Source organism: Littorina saxatilis, linkage group LG11, assembly GCF_037325665.1.
Source record: "Littorina saxatilis isolate snail1 linkage group LG11, US_GU_Lsax_2.0, whole genome shotgun sequence".
In the NCBI taxonomy this organism is placed as follows: domain Eukaryota; kingdom Metazoa; phylum Mollusca; class Gastropoda; order Littorinimorpha; family Littorinidae; genus Littorina; species Littorina saxatilis.
Window position 1 is genome coordinate 24,478,930 of NC_090255.1, and position 21,815 is coordinate 24,500,744.

General features: G+C 42.8%; 1 protein-coding gene and 1 non-coding gene across 2 annotated transcripts; one reads left to right on the forward strand and one right to left on the reverse strand.

Moving 5' to 3' along the window:
• Positions 1–6,148: 6,148 nt before the first annotated feature.
• Positions 6,149–6,222, reverse strand: Trnah-gug (transfer RNA histidin (anticodon GUG)). Its single transcript has one exon. It is a non-coding gene; the product is annotated as a tRNA-His (tRNA).
• A 3,223-nt stretch (positions 6,223–9,445) lies between these two features.
• On the forward strand, positions 9,446–21,296 carry LOC138980078 (E3 ubiquitin-protein ligase TRIM71-like). Its single transcript, XM_070352881.1, has 6 exons — positions 9,446–9,580; positions 11,978–13,124; positions 13,421–13,561; positions 16,175–16,333; positions 16,661–16,852; positions 18,163–21,296. The coding sequence occupies exons 2-6, from the start codon at positions 11,997–11,999 to the stop codon at positions 18,193–18,195; spliced, it is 1,653 nt and encodes a 550-aa protein (XP_070208982.1). The 5' UTR covers positions 9,446–9,580; positions 11,978–11,996; the 3' UTR covers positions 18,196–21,296.
• Positions 21,297–21,815: the final 519 nt, after the last annotated feature.

Sequence of the window (21,815 nt, forward strand, 5' to 3'; positions counted from 1 at the left end):
AAACACGGTGATATCAGTGAATAATTAGACATATATATATATGTATATAAATATAATTATTTCACGTAGCCTACTCAGTAACGGCATTATTTCCGAGTACTGAGTCAGTTAAGGGCCGCAACACTCTTGAACTCATCCTGAACTCAGGTCAAAATGAGTTCGTGGCTCATTCTCTCCCTGACAGCGGGATGCCTTGAGTTTCCTTGTCTGGCAAGGAAACCGATTTTTTTTTTAAACATATTGAGAGCTTTTTGTTATGTATTATTGGTATAAGCAGATTCGCGATCGTCGATAATGATTTTTCATGGTGTTTTGTAATTTTTAAATTACAAAGGAATTGATATGTAAGACAGTTTCAAGCGAATCCGCTACAGTTTGCCTACAGAGCACGCAGAGGCACAGACGACGCTACCATTCTGATCGCTCACAGCATCCTTGAACATCTAGAGAAGCCCAACACCTCAGCTAGAGTGTTATATGTGGATTTTAGTTCCGCGTTTAATACAGTCAAGCCTAGCCTCATGTATGACAAGCTGAACGCTCTGTCAGTCAGTCCGCAGATCATCAAGTGGATTATCGACTTCCTGGTGGGTCGATCTCAGTACGTGGCAGTAGACGGGGTCATCTCAGACAGCCTCGAGATCAGTACAGGGAGTCCACAAGGCTGCTGTTTGTCTCCGACAATCTTCACCCTGTACACCAACGACTGTAGAGCCACCAATGGCAAACTTTCGAAGTTTGCTGATGACTCAGCTCTGGTAGGCCTGATACAGAATGATGATGACACAGTGTACAAACAGGAGGTGGACAAACTAGTAGAGTGGTGTGACCAGAACAGCCTAGACCTCAATGTGGGCAAAACAAAAGAGATGATCACAGACTTTAGGAGAGGGGAAAAGGAAACAGAGCCACTAGTGATAGGGGGGAAAGAGGTAGAACAAGTACAAGAGTACAAATACTTGGGCTGCATCATCAGTTCAGATCTCTCGTGGTCAAAACACATAGCCAAGGTAGTTAGCAAGTGCAATTCAAGACTGTACTTTCTGAGGAAACTCAAGCAGTTCAAGGTCTGCCCTGAAATACTGGCAATGTTCTACAGAGCCAGCATTGAAAGTGTTTTGACCTTCAACCTCATGGTATGGTACTATGGGGCTACTGTAGAGGACAAGAGCCATCTGGCAAGAGTGATCAGACAGGCAGAAAAGGTGGTTGGGGTTCAGTTCCCAAGCTTGGATGAACTGGTGCATAAGAGAACAGCCACAAAAGCACGAAAGGTCGTTGAAGATGAATCGCACCCCCTGCATGATCAGTTTGCACTCATGCCATCTAGGCGTAGATACAGAGCTGCAAAGTGTAGAACCTCTCGCATGCGGAAGTCGTTTATTCCATCCGCCATCTCAGTTCTCAATGATACCACTTAGTGCATGCATGTGAAACTGAAAAATGTACAATGGAGTTTTCCTCAGAGCTAGCTAGGAATGCATTGTACTCTAATGTTGTCATGTTATTGCTGTGTTTTTTATCTTCATGTTTTAAAATTATCTCCACAACTTATAAAGTATACTTTTACACTAGAATTATGTTTAAACAAATCAAGTATGTATGTTTAATATTATTCTTATGAAGTTTTTTTACAACTATTTAGAATAGAACAGTTTGTTTTGAATGTCAATCACTGGGAGCAGTCAGAAGAGTAAGAATTCTGTTTTGTTCTCACTATCATTTGCTTATGAAGATCATGATGTTGTTCCATTGCTTAGTCAGTCCTAGAAATAATGTCCTAGACTGTTATCAGTATTTTTGCCCTCTTTCATTACGATGCTATGGTATTTCTGTGGGTCTCCACATGTGTTTGTTTATAAGGCGGAAGTGACCTCCCCTTGTACACAATAGGCCCTCAGATGAAGCCTACGGACAGACTAGAATAGAACATGCACATAACACAGAAGGTCTGCACAGCACACTCACACACAGCAATACAGCACACCGTCTTGTACCTCCTTCTGCCCTGCCGAAGTCGGGGTATCCTTTTTAATCCACCGAACATTAATATCCACAGCCATGTGTGTCTCCTGCCTCCGAACACACACGCCACAGAGCTCGACTCGATGTGCGCAGTTTCGTATAAAAATTATTTTCCAAATTTCCCCACTGTGTTTTATAAAATAATCATATTATGAAAGCACATACATTCTTATCTTAGTTATTATGTATTCATTGTTAGCAAACATCGGCATTATTCATGTTTTACTTTAAACGCAATCATTGTTATTTATAGATCACAGGCACTTGATGTAAGTAGGTCACACACGTGTAAATGTTGTGCCCAGTCCTTGTTTTTGTTTCTGTTATTATTTTAGTTAGCAGGTCTAGTTGAGCACGTATTAAGTATCATGTACCCACTACTAGTCATTGTGCATTTTAGTTAATGGACTGATGATGTCATTTGTATGGAGTCGACGCACGTGCGAGGATATGTATGTGTGGGAGGGGGGGGGGGCGCGGGAGATGGAAGCTTGCTGTATGTTATGTAATGTATATATTGTGTGTGATACGTGGAAATGTGATACTATTTATTTACATGTATGATACAGGTACAAATGTGATAATTGTAGGCTTATACTAGTGATTACTGTGTGTGATACATGAAATGTGATATGAATGCTGTTTTTATATGTTATACTCTTACTTTCTCCCAAGCGCAAGACAAATTCTTCTATGAAAATTGAAGCCAATAAAATTTGAGTTGAGTTGAGTTGAGTTGAGTTGAGTTGAGCTATTTTTCGCGGCTGTATTTACTGTGCAAACAACTCTAAATATGGCAAAAGTGTCACGTCTCGCGAACACTGATCTCAAATTTAGGTGCTCGCGAAAAACATATGGGAGATAACTCTTATCATATTTGATAGATTCGCGTAGGACTGTAGCGTCCGGTCAGAGAGACAACTGGCAATAGCCGTGGAGCGATGCTTAGCAGAATGTCTTGAACCGTGCTGAGTCGACAGTGAAACTCCGGCAGTGCCCAGCCAAGCCGACGTGACTGATTATATTTAGTGAAGTTTTGACTAAATATTTTAACATCGAGGGGGAATCGAAACGAGGGTCGTGGTGTATGTGCGTGCGTGCGTGTGTGTGTGTGTGTGTGTGTGTGTGTGTGTGTGTGTGTGTGTGTAGAGCGATTCAGACTAAACTACTGGACCGATCTTTATGAAATTTGACATGAGAGTTCCTGGGTATGAAATCCCCGAACGTTTTTTTCATTTTTTTGATAAATGTCTTTGATGACGTCATATCCGGCTTTTCGTGAAAGTTGAGGCGGCACTGTCACGCCCTCATTTTTCAACCAAATTGGTTGACATTTTGGTCAAGTAATCTTCGACGAAGCCCGGACTTCGGTATTGCATTTCAGCTTGGTGGCTTAAAAATTAATTAATGACTTTGGTCATTAAAAATCGGAAAATTGTAAAAAAAAATAAAAATGTATAAAACGATCCAAATTTACGTTTATCTTATTCTCCATCATTTGCTGATTCCAAAAACATATAAATATGTTATATTCGGATTAAAAACAAGCTCTGAAAATTAAATATATAAAAATTATTATCAAAATTAAATTGTCCAAATCAATTTAAAAACACTTTCATCTTATTCCTTGTCGGTTCCTGATTCCAAAAACATATAGATATGATATGTTTGGATTAAAAACACGCTCAGAAAGTTAAAACAAAGAGAGGTACAGAAAAGCGTGCTATCCTTCTTAGCGCAACTGCTACCCCGCTCTTCTTGTCAATTTCACTGCCTTTGCCATGAGCGGTGGACTGACGATGCTACGAGTATACGGTCTTGCTGAAAAATGGCATTGCGTTCAGTTTCATTCTGTGAATTCGACAGCTACTTGACTAAATATTGTATTTTCGCCTTACGCGACTTGTTTTAATTCTACTGTCACAGTGTCCTGCTGTGATAGCAGTCAGTATCCCGGCCTGACTCGACTGGGGCCTTAATAAAGTTGCTACTCACATCACTAACTAGGCTAAAACGGTGACCGATAACTTGATCCAGCACTGATTTTAAGTAAATTCAGTGTTGAATAAAAGATGCAAGGCATGATGAATCCGCAGCGGTTCTGCGAAGGAATGACACTTTCTTGTATTTTGTTCAAATTCAGGTCTTAGAAAGGAGGGAGTCTTAAAAACGGGGCTAAAAATTTCATAAAGATCGGTCCAGTAGTTTAGTTTAAATCGCTCTACACACACACACACACTACACACACACACACACACACACACACACACACACACACACACACACACACACACACACACATATATATACACCACGACCCTCGTCTCGATTCCCCCTCTATGTTAAAACATTTAGTCAAAACTTGACGAAATGTAAAAAGAAGCAGAAAAACTCAAAAAGATTCGAAAAAAAAGGCAAATCTTACCATGCATCATTAGGCTGAACCCTTCGCGAGTTACAGATATAGGCCTACACTGTGCACACACAAAATTGCGAAAATGTTCGTCCCATAACTAAAGCATTCATCCCCCTTTCTTTTTATTAAAACTTTCTATGCCATTTAAGGCACTCAACAGGGCCGGACCCAGGGGGGGGGGGGGGGGTGGGGTTCCGGAACCCCACCCCTGGAAAAAGCATGTACCTTGCTTTGAGTGTTTTTACAAAACAAAAAAAAAATTTAAATAAATTTTGTGTGTGTCTCTAACAAATTTTATTCAATGTGAAATCCGATGAGAAAAAGGTACCCCCCCCCCTCAAAACAAGGCCCAGAATGCACCAGATTGCACAGATTTTAACCGTTTTTCAAAAATTTTCCGGGGGAGCATGCCCCCGGACCCCCCTAGTTCGCGCGCCTGCTTTGCAGGCGCGCGCTTGTGGCTTCGCCACTTCGCTGATTTGCCCCCCCAAAAAAGGAGGAACCCCCCCCCCCCTTACAACTCATTTGGTCCGGCCCTGCTCAACACTGACATTTCGGATCAAAGATTTATTTTACTGGGATCACGCGACTGCCGCTCAAATACATAAGGGACACCCCCCCCCCCCCAAAAAAAAAATAACAACAACACACACACACACACACACACACACACACACACACAAACACCAAAAAACCCGACCTGGCTAAAAGCGAAAGGTATACCAGTATGTAGCCAAGTGCAAACCTACTGACTCATCATAATGTGTTTGTGCCGTGTGTAAGTTTTGCCGATCGCTTTGTGTTTTGTCTAATGTCGATCATTATCTGTTGTCAGTTACATTTTGAGATGCACATGTCCAGCTGTAGATCGTAAACGTGCTTAGCGATTCGACTGTGTCCATCCACTTCAGGCTAGTTTTTTTTTTTTTTTTTTTTCTCCTTACACCTGTTCCTTGTCCCGGTGTGCACTCACGCCGCCCCGTCCCTGCACTCACTGTTCCATCCACATCTGAATTTCGTTCCGCTGCCAGACTTGTCGATTTTACAGACGCTCCAAGGAGGGATGTCGGGTCGTTGCGGTAGGCTACCCTCGGAAGATGACACTGCACTTCTGCTGAGTCACTTCGACGGTGTTCAGTAGTGGGTCTGTCCCGAGCTAACGGACGCAGCCCACTACCTACTATGCCCCCTACTAACGACATTAACAGCTAAATCGCGGAGCCAGACTGAGTGAGGGTCCCCTCCAGAGAGCAGACCGCCACCATGTCCCTCCGTCGACCCCCCAGAACGTCACACGTTGAGGACTGACAGCAGAAGTACTATTCAGGGAAGGATCGAACAGGAACACTGAGACCAAGGTCACCATGAGAGCTCCGGGCATGAAGGGCCACAAGAGCAAGGACACTTTATAATTTTGGATGATTAATGAGATGAGGATGATTATAATGATGATGCTATGGATTTCCAATTTGGTTTGAGACTACGTGACAGGGCAGCACTCTACGCTTACTGTCATAATATATCCTGGTGTCAACCAGGCCCGAGAACTGCCGCACCTGCGGTGTTGGTCAGGTAAACAGAACCTGAGCACCCTCAAAGTCGCATTCGTTAAGTGAATGACACTCGGCTGTGTGATTCCAGCCTTCCCATAGGAACCATAGCACTTCCACTCTGGGTAGGAGCCGACCGTAGCCCGAAAAACCCACATGACCCTGATGGGATTCGAACCCACGACCTCCCGGCCCACAGCCCGATGCGCTAACCACTGCGCTACGGGGGCCGGTTCAGGCTAGTTTTTGTTCTCTGTGAAGTCAAGCCGCTCTCCTAGGGAGAGACGGGTACCTAAGGCCTGCAGCCGTGGCCAGTTACGCAACTTTATGACCGAGCCGGGGGTAGCCTTCGGTAGCATGTTCTTGTGATGATGTTAGAAGCGCTCCGATCAAAGCCTCGTTAAGAGGGTGTCAGAATGTCGCTTTCCTCTTTCAGGTCCAGCCGTGTGAGTTTGCAAGATCGTGATTTGTTCACTTGCCTTGGCCAATGAGAGGCGATGTCGTTGCATAACTAGTACTGAAGTGATTCGTCGGTTTGTGCCAATGAACTCTTGTTTATCCCACTCCACATGACTGTGCGCAAAATCCAAGACGAGAGAAAGTGTCGTTCGTTCAGTGTAAGCACTAGACTTGTGATCGGAAGGTCGCAGGTTCGAATTCGGGCCGGGACGGACACGGGTCAACTTTATGTGCAAACCCAGAGACGAATCCATGTCCCACCCCCGTGTCACCACAATGGCACGTAAAAGATCTTGGTCATTCTACCATAAGTGCAGATGGCTGATACCCGACCTAAACACGCAAACATCAAAAGCCGCGAGGGCGTAAAACTCAAATCATATAACCCATATATAACCTCCTTGAGAGGCGTAATATTTTAAGCTTGTAGGACAGTAAGTAAGCATTCTCTCTTTCCTTTTTTTGCAAGACACTAAAGAGGCAGCCACATGGTGTTCTCCTTACTTTTGGGGTCTACTTCTACTAGGTGACAACTTCACCTAACAGAGTAACTACAACTTCAAACTTATAACTTCCTCCTCCATCCATCCCATCACAAGTTTTAAAAAAAATCAACGTAAATTTCGAATAGGCACAACTTAGCAACTTTGACAAACAAGAATAGAAAGTAAAATCAAATACAAATCCAGAAACAGATTTATTTATTTAGCTATGTTGCGTATTTCTTGTGTTTTGCTATTCCTACTGAAGGAGGCGTCGATCGGTTGAGTGGTTGAAAACGGGAGGTTTTTGCGTCATGACAAAAAGCACTGTATTTCAGCAATGACTCTGTAGATTGCTTTGAAAATTGTAAGATCTTATGCTTAAATGCGATACGTACATATTTATATTATGCAATATTGCTATTTCATATGTTACGTGGATTTCCATTGGTCAATTGGGCAAAACTGAGCTCAGTGCAAAAGTGATATCGACATTTCCGTCGATATCAGTTTTGATATCGACGACCTCTTTATTGCTTCCCCACTTCAAAAACAAAAACACCTACATTTAAAAACATTTAAAAATGTAATTATCCCAGAATTTAGTTGAGCAAGTGACTAAAGACTTTTTGAAAGAAAAGACATTTTGAAATACTGAAAAGTACAAGAAAAGAGTGAACAAAAAGAAATAATAATCAGAGGGAGGGATATGGAACAGCCAAAACTGAGACAAATACTTTTGTAATTTCTTTACAGTAAATACAAAATGTCCAGAGAATTAGCAATATATCTAACATTGACTGACTGTGTGACGATATCTTCTGCTATTGGTCTGTTTCGACAGTGATATCAAAATCGAGACCGGAGGTCGAGATTTTGATATCACTGTCTCAACAGACCATAGCAGAAGATATCATCACACAGTCCGTCAATATTGGGTAATGCTACGGAAAGAGTTTTAAAACCCGTTTTGTTGACTTACATCCTGTTAGGAAACGCTACCGTTGCTGAGCTTTGGTTCAGTTTTGTGTGTTGCATGTAGGTGACTTATTTGTACTTTGTGGGAAAGTACCGATATTATATTTTGTAAACACAATATTTATGCTTGGACGAGAATGCAGGTGAACTTTCTAGTCCTGTCAAAACAAGTTGTTTACCATGCTGTTTTAGTCGTGAGTTCGTGGCGTTCGTTCGGATTAAGTGCGTCGGCGCTTTTTGATGTACGTCATAGAGAATGTCGCTAGTTTAGTCCATGCACGGCTCGTATAATGTAGTTGTATCATGTTCGGTCTGGAATATTCTCGAGATTGAGTATTTACTATATATGCCAGCGCGATTTGAATGTTAAAAAGCTTCTATTTGAGTTCTGCTACGATGTGCAGTTGTATGTATTGAATGCTGAATAAATCCTCGAACTCAATTTGACGAGTTGTTTTCTGCTGCTGCGAAGACGGGCGACGTAGAATAAAAGAACACAACTATACGACGTTTGAGAACTTGTGGCAATCTCAAGTGTCGTGTAACACATCCACACAAAAAAGACTTCGCACGCATACAAACAAGTAATAATTATTGTTTCAAGTACAGGGTGACCCAAAAAAATGCAAACCATGAAAATGCTTATTACTCCTACATCTGTTCAACGAACTTCTTCATATTTGGTGTACATTAATTTCAGCTTATGCATAGTCATATCGCAAAGTTTCCAATTTATAGGTCAAGTGGTCTGATTTTTGTGCTCTTTCGAAAAAAATATCCAAATTAAGGAATCGGCTGAAAAGTAGGAGGTTTAACATTGAGCAGTATCCACTCTTACCCTGTTTAAAGCTTCCAGACTTTAGGAATATCTGAAGGTCCAAGTATACACAAACTCCCCAGATCGTTGGTGATCCGTGAAAAAAGAAATAATAGCCAATTTGGAAGATGAAATAGCGCGAGTGTGTTAACCGCTCACTATCAAACCTCCTATATATACTCTTCAGCCGATTCTTGAATTTAGATATTTTATTTGAAAAAGCAAAAAAAGCAAACCAATTGACCGATACATTTAAAACTTATTCATGTGATCATGCATAAGCTGAAGTTAATGTACTCCATATATGAAAAAGTTCGTTGAACAGATGCAGAAGTTATTAGAATTTATAAGGGTTGCATTTTTTGGGGGGTCACCCTGTACTACCAAAGTATCCTTCGAGTAAAAGCACTGGCGTAAATGTGCCGGTCGTCCAAGCACATGCGAAAAAATGGAACGCTCATGCTTCGTGTAATTTTAATACCTAAACTGCAGTGCCTCTCAAATCACGCTGCGGCCATGCATGACTTAATTGGTATCGCTGCAGCACAGCAACCATCAAAACAAAATCAATCGTGTTTATTGTATGTGTGGCAAGAGAGAGAGAGAGAGAGAGAGAGAGAGAGAGAGAGAGAGAGAGAGAGAGAGAGAGAGAGAGCCCTGGCATGTGCCTATTAACACTTTATCACGTGACTCAGTCTTTCAGTGTCACTATATTACACTCACAAAGGACAAGACGCGCTGTGACAAAACGTTTGGAGCGAAACGCCCATTTTGACTGAAACACGATTTGACTGTCACTGCAATAGTGGTATCGTGCTAGGCAAGCCATAGCTTCTCGTATTCACACTAGTAGGTACGTAAGTTGCTTATTCGATGTATTGGGTTGGTAAACATTTATATTGACCTCATCAGTCGTGCTTTATTTTGATGAAAAACTACGCTTGTGTTCCGAAAGAATGTATGCGTGCATTGGTCTTACTTCTGCACAGATGTGTCGTTATCTACCCACCGCGGTATGGTTATTAGTGTATTTAAAGGCACAGTAAGCCTCCCGTAAACCATCACAGAGCTCCCCGAGCGTCTAAATACAGTACAAGCATACTTCCATTTGAACGCTCACCGAACAGGAACATCCTGGCTGCTTTCTGTCGAGCGTGAGACATTTTCCAAGAATTTATTTTCGTAGACTTGTTCCGTTAACAACAACGGCGCCTCGTTTTTGCGCTAGACCTAACTTTTAAAATCTAAATAATAAATTGACAGCTTGTTACACAAACATTCTTTAATCATAAAAGAATTCGTTTTTCATCAAGACAAGATCAGAACAATTCGAAGTTGTGAAAGTTTAAAAAAAGAAAAGCCCGGAAGCAGGGTCACGCAAGGGTCGTAGCAGACGACGGCCGGTTTATCAGTGCAAATCGCCGTTCCTCTCAACAGTCAAAAGCCATCACTAGAGTTCTTGTGAACCACAGCCGTTGTTTCGTGCATAAAAAAAACGTGCTATTGTAGATAAGCTCACGTCGAGTCGCATTCAAATGACTAACTATGACGACTGCATTGTGAAAATGGAAAACTGGATCACACGGGTTCACGATGGCTCAGGGGTAAGATAAACCACGCAAAAATAAATTCTTTGAAAATTGTTCGCTCTTTACGGAGGGCACCTAGGATGTTCTCAATTGGTGAGTGTTTAAATGAAAGGGTGTTTGTACTGTGTGTAAAAGCCTGACCGTATCTGTGATGGTTTACGGGAGGCTTACTCTGCCTTTAAGTTGGAATATAGTTTTGTTGTACTATATAATTTGAGAATTACTGGTTTGAATATTATTGCGTTTGCAACTGAGGCCGTGTAACAGCCGTGCTGTCTAGTATGCAGCTATCGGGAGGACGTCAGCCAGGCGTCAACCAAAATTAACTTCAGACTGAATGTTTCTCCGCCCATTTCAAGCGGTACAATTAGCTTGAGGGAGAAAAGCATGTCAAGATCTTGCAACTGAAGCAGATGTGTGATGTAATTCGATCGATTTTACCCCAAATTCGATTTACCCGAAAACGCACGGAGCGGCCGTTACGTCCCTTGAATAAGGTAAGAAATATTTTGTCTTGAAGCTAATTTCAAAGACAAAATACCATTTCTCATCACAAATTAGAATCAAGGGGGGGGGGGGGGGGGGATACATGGTCCAAAGTTCGATCAGCGGCACTTTGGATGGGAGGGGAATAGTGAGTATTAAGTTTGTGTGAGGTAAACAAAGCGCATAGTGCTTTTAGTTATGCGCTATAGAAATCTCCTTAATAAATAAATAAATGTCCTCCCTGTAGCTGCAAGTGCTGTGCGTGTGACAACAATTCATGGCTGTGGATTAAAATGCATGTGTACCCTATCCAGTTATATAGGCCTTATTTCTTCCCCGTTTATTTCTAGGTTCTAGTAGAAGCCGTCAGGTAATCTTCTGTTTGTAAAAAAACCCCTCTGAATGAGAATGCGTGTTGAAGGTGTGGTTGGCCTTCATGTCTGACTTTCTTTTCTTTGCCGTACGTACATGATTCAGCAAATTCCATAGCTGTTCGGGTTTCTCGTGAATTTAAGTCTACTTTCGGTTTTGCTTGTTTTGCGGCTGGTCGATCGTTTTGCGAAGAGTTGCATACTAGTCGCTGCAGACAGTTATGGTTTACAGAAGCTGTATTTGGCTGCACGATTGATAATACATGCCTTGCATGATAGCACATTTGCAAGGTCGTATTGACATGTTGCCTATTTCCGTCGAAAACATATAACTGGAGTTTCTCATATTTGCCGATTTTGATTTTTTCGACCGACCAGTTTTTGTGTCGAGTTGTAAAACCCTGCTGCGAGTAAAAGCATTTATATCATTATGGAAGTTGTTCGGTGTATTATATTGATTTTAATACATGCCTTGAATAACAACTGAAACTACACACGCATTTGCGGCATGTTTGTAGCTGTAAATAGTTAAAAAGAAGAATCAAATTGTGAAGGGTGGAGCCGGACCTGCTGCCATGGCTTCTCCCAAGTAAACTGACAGATCAAGGGGGCAAAATTCGGAACACGTGTTTGAAGAATTGGTTCTTGCATGGTTGCTTTTCTTGTTTGGCAGCCACGGTGTGAGTGTGTGGAAGCCGACATACTCTATACATAGAAATGAGTATTATTTTGATGCACAAACATGTGCTATAAACAGACTTCAACAACAGCTGCCACAATGTAGGCCTAAATTCCGTGTTTCAGACTTCCACCTGGATTCACAATGGCCTCCGCTTCAGTTCCGGTAGATCTTGAAGAGATGGAGTGTAGCGTCTGCCATGAGTTCTTCACTGACCCAAAGCTGCTGCCTTGTGGTCACTGCCTGTGTCGACACTGTCTGCTGTCCTGGCTGGACTCGCAAAGCCAAGCCGCGGCACTGTGTCCACTCTGCCGTTGCGCAATCGTGGAATGCGCGCAGCAACCACCGAAAAGCTTTGAAGATATCGCCGAAAACTTCCCCACAGACTTAGCAATGGCATCGCTCGTGGACGCCCATAGGCTTTTGCTCAAGGATCACCAGTGCTGTGTGTGTGACGATGTAGCGGCTACGTCTCTTTGCCTCCAATGCGGGGACATGCTGTGCGCTCAATGTACGCAGGCTCACAAGAAACTGACCATGTCTAAACATCACAGCGTTGAAGCCCTCTCCTCTCTGATGGCGGAGACGATAGCGTCAAATCGCCGGGGCTCCTGCACCGTACACGCTGGGAAAGAAACGGAGCTGTTCTGCCCCAAACACGGCGAGAGCATCTGCCAACTGTGCGCTATGTCTAGGCACCGAAGCTGCCCGGAAGTGACGGGTCTGGACGAGAAGATGGTTGAAGCGCGCACGGTGCTTGCAGAGCTTGTAACCACTTTGACTGCAGGAGAAAAAAACCTGGATTGCAGAATCCGACAGCTGGACGAGCACATCAAACAGACGGAAGAACAGGCTCAAGTTGCCATCTCTGAGATAGAAGCCGTGTGTGCTCGCCTGCATAAATCCATCAAGGAGTGTGAGGACAATCTGACTTATCTTGTGGACAGCTCGCGCAGTTACATCACAGAGGTTGCGAGTAACAAGAAGACCTATTTGTCACAGCGGAAAGGCCAGCTGACGACACACAAACGAGTAGTAGAACGTGTGCAGGACGCGAGAAGTCCAGACACGGTCACCAACATGACGCCCAAACTGAAGAAACGCGTTGTCAACCTTGACCCTGGCCTGGCCTTGATGACCGGTGCCAACTTGAAGTTTTGTTCAAGGCTAACGTTCATGATTGACCCCAAGGCCGTGATCATCATAGAGGATGGACTGTCAAAACTGGGTCAGATCACAGATGTTCCGGTTGATGTGACGGTTGAAAATCAGGTAGGTTGGTCAACAAGGGAAAAAAGGAGAGACAAGAGACTTTCCCTGTCGATTTGTCGTGTCGATTGGGGATTGGGGGGGGAGGGGGGTTACCCTCATTTGAGCGGCTGTCACTTGACCCATGTAAAAAAAAGAAGCTTTGATCCGAAAAGTGAGCCAGACAGCCAACTGGAGTGCCTTTAACGAAATAAAATGGGCATTATTTTTTATGTGCGGTACAGAAAGTGTCACAATGTCGTTGTCATTCAATACTTATTAATATTTTCTTTGCCTTTCTGACTGTCTTGCAATCTTAGGAGATCGAGTTCCGTTTCCACGACAACCACGGTGGCAATATCGTCCTGAGCAGGAACCAACAGACGGCAAAGAGGGCGAGCGGCATAAAAGAAGGAATAGTGCTGTCAAGTGACCCCATGGTGACCAACATGTTGTATGAGGTAAAAAAAAGAACAAATAATTACTTTTCAAATCCACAAACAAAACAAAACACACTCGCGCACGCGCGCACGCCTGCCCGCACGCTTGCACGCTTGCACGCACGCACACACACACACACACACACACACACACACACACACACACACACACACACACACACACACACACACACACACACACACACACACACACACACACACACACACTTAATTAACACAAACACTGACAAACTGACACAAGCATACAGATCACGGAAGAATACAGAGCAAACCGATGATCGTCATAATCTTGTATTTAAATACATACTAGCTGTACCCGTTTTTTTGGCTTCTGACTTCTCAGTTCTCTCTCTCCGGTACACACACACACACACACACACACACACACACACACACACACACACACACACATTGACACATACACACACACACACACTCACACACACACACACACACACACACACGCGCAAACACACACACACACACACACATACACAGAGTGACACACACGCACACACACACGCACACATACAAAGTGACACATAGACACAGTCACTACACACACACACACACATTGACACATACACACACACACACAGAGTGACGAGTGACACACACACACACACACAGTGATACACACAGAGTGACACACACACACACACAGTGACACACACAGAGTGACACACACACACACACACACACACGCACACATACCACCTTCACACACAGCGTGACATACACACATACACACACATACAGACACACACACACACACACACACAGTCACACACACGCACACACACACACCACACACAGTGCATAGCGACACACACACACACACACACACACACACACACACACACACACACACACACACACACACTAACATTACACAACCAGAATGTTATAAAGAGGTAGCTATTAGAGCGCCAGTGAACCTATTATGTTGTCACAGAAGTACATTATAATAATGTCACGATCTGGTGACACAGACCAAGAAAGTGTCACTCAGTGGGGTGCCTTCTCTTGGTCAATTGCGACTGAAAGCGCCTGTGCGTGAGTCGGGGCTACACGGCAGAGTTTTGCTGACAGCGCAGAGCACGGATTTTGTGACGCACGGTTTTTTCGGGGTTAATTCTGCTTTGCGAGGCAGAATTGTGGATAGCTGAACTTGATATGTGACAAGGTCAGTCACGTGTTATTGTCTAGGTGGTCTGTGAGAGACACAAGGACGGCGCACTTGACACTCAGCGGCAGAAGAAGAAGGATCGAATACGACGGTTTCTAGAGTATGATGGTTTTCACCGAATAGAATATTCGGCACTCTAGGGGAACTTCAGCGAGTTATCACCTTCTCACTGCCACATGTTTTGCTGAGGACGAGTCGTCAAATCTTTCCTTCGTCGTGCGATGGTCTTCGCGTAAGTATTCGACAAGGGGTTTCTGGATGTTGTTGTCACTGTTGACGAACAGAGGCCATTCCAGGGAGGAAGCGGGTTTTGCTTCCATGAGAGTGCTACATTCATAGGCTGTTTGAGGTAATAAATCATTATTTAACGCTGTTGACGAGTCTGTGTTTGTGGAATGAAATACTCTCTGTTGTTCTTTCCAGGTTAGCGCATAATTTGCTCTCTGTGACGCTAAAATACTAACCTGTATATGGTTTTTTGCAGGTAGGGAGAGAAGGACGAAAAATGGCTGTTTTGTTGTTGTGGAAAGTCCGTTTGTGCAGGCCCACGTGCTCGATGAGATAATAAGATGACATGTTTAAAGGTGGAGGGTGAGGGGTAGCTGACATTTTTAGTGCACCGATGCTTTCTGTTTGCAGCCTTTTCCTAACTTCTGTTCGGCTGCCTTCTGCGGGACCACGCTAACCAGCACACCGGCTAACCAGCGAACTGGCTAACCAGCTAACCAGCGAACCGGCTAACCAGCTAACCAGCGACTGGGTGCGGCGCCTGATGCCTCCACAGTTCCCTGCTTCGTCACCACGCTAACCAGCACTTCATTCGACGGAGCAGTTGTGGAGGCTAAAAAGACTAATTACAGGCCGTCCACCCAGTGGCCAAAGAAAGCTATAAGTGCACCATGTCTTTGCACCCCATTGACCACCGTTGTTATTTTTGCTATCTGTGATTATACTCGAGTAGTGACGACGTGGGGTGTGTGACCCCTGCATGAACTAGCACTTTTGGAGCAGAACAGTCGTATTTTCTTATCTTTACACGGGATCAGCGTGTTACTATAATTTTCTATATTCTAACTGGCATTCTGTCAGTGACCACGGGTTTTTTACGTTTTGTGAACGTAAAAGAACATATTTTGAGTGAAGTCTCGAGGGAGGTGGCGAGTTTTTACATAAACAGGCGTCTGAAACTTATACTTGTGTTGTCTCTATTAAATTGTATGACTGCGAGAGTGGATCGTGGTGTGGTTAGTTAGTTAGTAGTAACTAACCGTTTCATAATCACCTTAAGTGATATATTGAAACGTGACAAATAATTATTCCAGATCATATATCTGTGGTTGTCAATGATTAAACATTCCAGTAACTAACCATTCTTCTGTATTTTTCATTAACTATTGATTAAAGATTTGCCGTGTGGGTTACAGGTGAGGATAGTAGATATAGACGACAGCAAACGCACGGACTACACCATGTTTGGAGTGTTGCTTGGATCCCCTGCTGACGTCACTCTGCCTGAAACTTCCGAGGACTGCCATTCTGCTCTTGTTGTGTCTTCTAATTGTGTCTACATTCAAGCTAATCTTGTAAGGCTTTACACACAAAGACAGACACACACACGCATGAGCAAACAACCATATATGTACATAGACAGACAGAGACACACCAACGGTATGCACACTAGTAACCACCGGCACACACACACACACACACACACACGCACACACACACACACACACACACACACACACACACACACAAATACACACACATACCAATAGCCAAATAACTAGTTACTTGTGTGCTTTGACGTTTTTAACCAACATGTCTGAACCGCAGAGAAAAAAAAGAAATTATGAAACAGACGAAGATTAATTTACTGTTAAATCTTGATTTTGTTGTTTTTGTCTTAGGAACTGACTAAGAAATTTGGAGCTTTGAATGACGTCAGAGAGGGCAGTCGGGTGGGGGTTGCACTGGACGCCCAGAGAAATCTACACGTTTTTATGGACGGTAAAGACCTGGGTACGGTGCCGATGACAACTCCCGGGTCCCACTCGGGGAAGTATTACGCGCTATTTGATCTCGGGTTCAGGACGCCACAGGTAAGCCATCTTGAAAATATAGGGATCAGAAAATTATTTTAATCTGTCCATACATTCCGCTGAGTGACTAGCGAGCAAAGGTATTCAGCAGTGTTCGTCGGGCAGAAAAACAACCCTGACGTTGAGGTTTCCCCGGACATTTTGGAAGCTAGAACTTCTACAACTTGATGACTTCCAAGCATTGCGTAAGTCAGGTTGACCTTTGCCAAGTTTCAAGGTCACGATGGGGTCGTGTTCGGGTCAAAAGATGCAAAATTGAAGTTATCTAAGATGTTTTGGAGCTGGAGATTTGAAACGTCACACACTTCTATAGTTTCATCACCTTTAGAACTAATGCAAGTCTCAATGACCAATGATTCCAAAGTTAGTTTGGTTGGGTTTGGGTAAAAAAAAAAACATGATCAAGTTCTTACACGTTTTCGAAGTTAGATCTTTGAAACCCTACAGACTATCTAGAGTTTGATACCCTCAGACATAACGTAAGTCTGGCTGACACTAGTTAAATTTCAAAGTAAGAGCGGGATCAAGTTTAGGTCAAAAGGTCTAAAATCACCATTTTCGTAGCCAGAGCGTTGTAAATTGACAGGACATGATTGAAGTCTGGTTGATCCAGTTAAATTTCAAGGTCACAGAAGTAAATTTTGGGTTGAAAAAAAATCACCCGGACATTAATCATTTTATCGATGTTTTTTTCTTCAGTTAGAGCGATGAAACTTTGCTTACTGCTTACTTTCATGACCTTCAAACATGACCCAAGCCTCGCTGACTCTTGCCACATGTCAGGGTCATAGTGCGGGTCAAAAAGTATGAAACTATTAGTTTCTTGAACGTTTTGAAGAAAGATATTTGACTTACGGGGTTTTATGACCTCTGGCGGAAGTCTGGTTGACCCTCGACAAATTTCAAGGTCTGAGGTCAAGTCATCCAGGCAATTGTCATTTTTTCAAAAAAAATTGAAGAAAGAGATTTGAAACTTCATATACCCAGAGCATTTGTTGACCTCCATGCATAACCCAAGTTTGGTTGACTTTCACGTTCAAGAACATTTAAGTCATGAAGTTCCTCAGATTTCAAGGTCGACGGCAGGGAAAGATAACAAACAAATGTCATTTTCTTGAACGTTTTTGAAGCCTAGAGCGCAGTGTCGTGTGTGTGTGTGTGTGTGTGTGTGTGTGTGTGTGTGTGTGTGTGTGTGTGTGTGTGTGTGTGTGTGTGTGTGTGTGTGTGTGTGTGTGTGTGTGTGTGTGTGTGTGTACGTTTTACGCTGATTTCACAAATCATCATTTATTTTCTGTCTTTATCTGTCACAGGTTCGGGCATTGCCATGCAGACAGATGATTTGAATCACTCCTTGGACCATATAACGCCGACACTTGAGTTCGTCTGGTATCGCATTATAGAGTGTTTTGAATAGATTATCTGTCAAATGGTGCTGTTATCGGAGCGGTGAACTGAATGGAGGATCTGTTAGGTGTAGATGGTATTGGAGCGTTTTATATTGAGTGTTAGATTTCGCTGTTATTGGAGTGGTTTTTTGTGTGAAGTATCCGTTAAATGTTGCTGACATTGGAATGGAGTTTATAATAAATTGTCTTTTAAACCTTACATTAATTTGGCAAAGTCGACTTCACGATGCTTGCTGCACAAAGCTTTGGCACTGAGTTTTCGATACAAAGACTTGGGGTTAAATTAATAACCCCATTCCACACAACCGTTCTAGGTCCCGTTCCCGTACCGACCAAGGAACGGTACGTGCGGGCACGGGAGGGATTGGGTGGGAACCGCAATGGAACGTAAATGATCGTTAACGGAACTGCTTTGAACGGTAGGGACGGTTGAGTTTGGGCTGCATGTTCAAAATTTTAGCCGTTCCCCTCCCGATCAGAATGAACGGTAATGGAACCTTAATCCATCGGTAACGGTTAAAGGAACTTAAAATAACGGTAACGCAACGGTAGCGCTCTCACACACTGAGTTGTCATACCCACATTCCACACATCCGTTCTAGCTTCCGTTCCCAGCCGTCCTGGGGACGGCTGCCACTATGGTCAGACGCTGCTCAAAGATGCCAAAAAAGGCCGTTTTCGCAGCGTTCCATTGTTGTGGCAGCCGTTCTTGGTCGGTACGGGAATGGGACCTAGAACGGTTGTGTGGAATGGGAGTATAAGGAAGGACTTGAGATGAAGCTGTAATTGGAACGTTTTACATGGATTGTATGTTAGGTGTAGCTGTTTTTGGATCATTTTAGACTTACTATCGTCTTGATGTTGTTTTTGTTGGAGCGTGTTTCATACTGATTACCTGGAAGATGTTCTTACTAGACGAGCGTATTAAATGAATTATCTGATAGATATGACTGTTATTGGAGCGTTTTAGACTGAGTATCTGGTGGATGTTTCTGTTATTGGAGCGTTTTAGACTGAGTATCTGGTGGATGTTTCTGTTATTGGAGCGTTTTAGACTGAGTATCTGGTGGATGTTTCTGTTATTGGAGCGTTTTAGACTGAGTATCTGGTGGATGTTTCTGTTATTGGAGCGTTTCAGACTGAGTATCTGGCGGATGTTTCTGTTATTGGAGCGTTTTAAACTGACCATCTTGTAGATGTACATATACACGGAGCGTTTTAGACTGACTATCTGGAAGATGTAGCTGTTATTGGAGCGTTTTAAATGGATTAACTGGTTGATGTTGCTGTTATTGGAACATTAAAATATATGATCTTTTTAGATGTGACAGATATTCGATGCGTTCAAATAGATTATCTGTTAGATGTAGCCGTAATTGGAGCGTTTAAATAGATTTTTTGTCAGTTGTAGCTGTAATTGGAGTGTTTAAATAAACAATCTGTTAGATGTAGCTGTTATTGGAGCGTTTTAAATAGATTATCTGTTAGATGTAGCTGTTTTTGCTGTGTTTAGATAGATTATCTGTTAGACGTAGCTGTTATTATAGAGTTTACATATATTATCTGTTAGATGTAGCTGTTATTGGAGCGTTAAATGGATTATCTGGTTGATGTAGATGTTATTGAAACTGAATGTTTACCAGGGCTCCCCATAGAGCGCGTCCCTGCGTCCTATACGCACTAGAGGCCAAAAACACGTACCGTACCAGAAATGTAGGGGTCCCGGGACGCACTAGACTCTAAAAGAGCGGGTCCTGGATTGTCAGTGTCCACCTAGAATATTCCAATGAAAAAGACACTTCACAGTACACAATACGTGACCACAATGTTTTAAAAGTACACTGGGACTTTTTGGCTTTTGGACCCTTAGGACCCTCTAAAATTCTGCTGTGGGGGTCCATGGACCCTCTAAATATTGAAAGTGGGGGTCCCGGGACGCACCAGGAGGGGCGTCCGTGGGGAGCCCTGGTATATTTCAGACTTACAGAATGATGACCCAGCGAGAGTACTTATGTCTAAAAGGCTATCTGTGAGCTTTGTTAGTTATTGCATTTGGTCATTCAAATCCTCGAGTTTTGTTGATGTGTAAACGTGTAAGTTCTTTTTGTAATCTTAAATGTAATATAGTCGAACCTGTAAGGTCCAAATAACTTCTTTTTACATTTTTGTTCGTTTTTTCTTTTATTGGTTCCTTTCTGGGAAAGTACCACGTACATTCTTTGTAAAAAGAACTTGATAACTTTTTATATAAGATGGTTCATATGTTTGACTTAAATACTAGATTTACATCTGCTGATATGTGATCATATTCATTTTCTCTTTTGCCTAATTATAACCTGTTTTTTTCTTCAACAGAGTCCGTTTACTTTTGTTTGTGGTCTTCTCAGGCATCTTTTGTTTTGTAGCCTTTTACTTCCTCTTGACGTGATAATCCACAGAGAATTTCCTGTCAGACAAAAGTCTTAAAAATATTGTTTCAATTTTGTTATCTAATCAATTTCAGAGTAGCTTTAATCTAAATTACCAGAACTCAATCCATACAGAAGATATATCAGCTTGTCAAAGGTTTCTTATAATGTTTTTTTCTCTCACGAAAGCGACTTAGGCTACTGCGTGTTATATTAAAATCGTCCGCCAAATTTCATTTGCTTTTAAGAGTACGCTCATAAGCCTAGCTTGTTGTGCTCCATGTTCCTAATTTCATGTATGTGGCTATAGTACCAATGAAATTTATTGAATAAACCTGTTTAAACCAAATCGTGTCAATAGACTTATGCATTCGCCATTACATCCACTGTTGGTCAATCATGTGGTCAAGCTCAAAGGACGTTGTCCAAATAGCGTCAATGTGATAGAAGACCTGTCTTTAAGTGATAGAAGAAACACGCTTTTGTCACTTGTTGTAGCATCATTACAGTGATTAAATCATGAGAGTTGTTTCGTGTGTCCTCTTTTTCTTGATGTTCTGGCCTTAGGTCCATCATACGATTTTTTTTAACCATATCACATTTGTTAGGCATTAAATCATTCGTTTATCAGTGTGTGAGTTTGTTTGTGTGTATGTGTGTGTGTGTGTTTGTGAATGTGTGTGCGCGTACGTGCGTTCGTGTGTGTGTGTGTGCGTGTGTGTGAGTGTGTGTGTGTGCGTGTGTGTGTGCGTGTGTGCATGGAGAAAGAACGCATTTTCAGAATGCTGCTACAATGAATCAAGTTGATTACTTCCCATGTGCTGCAGAACCCACACGCACACACAGACACTTGCATACACACAGACATACACGCTTACAGACACACACCACACACACATACAGAAACACACACACACACGTGTACACCTAAACACGCACATTGGACAGACACTGAGCCACACACGGACACCCCCCACCCTCACACACCAATTCGAATAATTTGGTGTGACAGACATCACTTGTTCTGATCAACCTTTTGCTATGCCCGCGGCGAAGAATACAAAGGTAGCTGAAAGACGACCAAGGTGGTTAGAAATGCAGAGTACATTTTAGGAACCTACGCTAAACAAGATGGCGCCAGCTTATTCT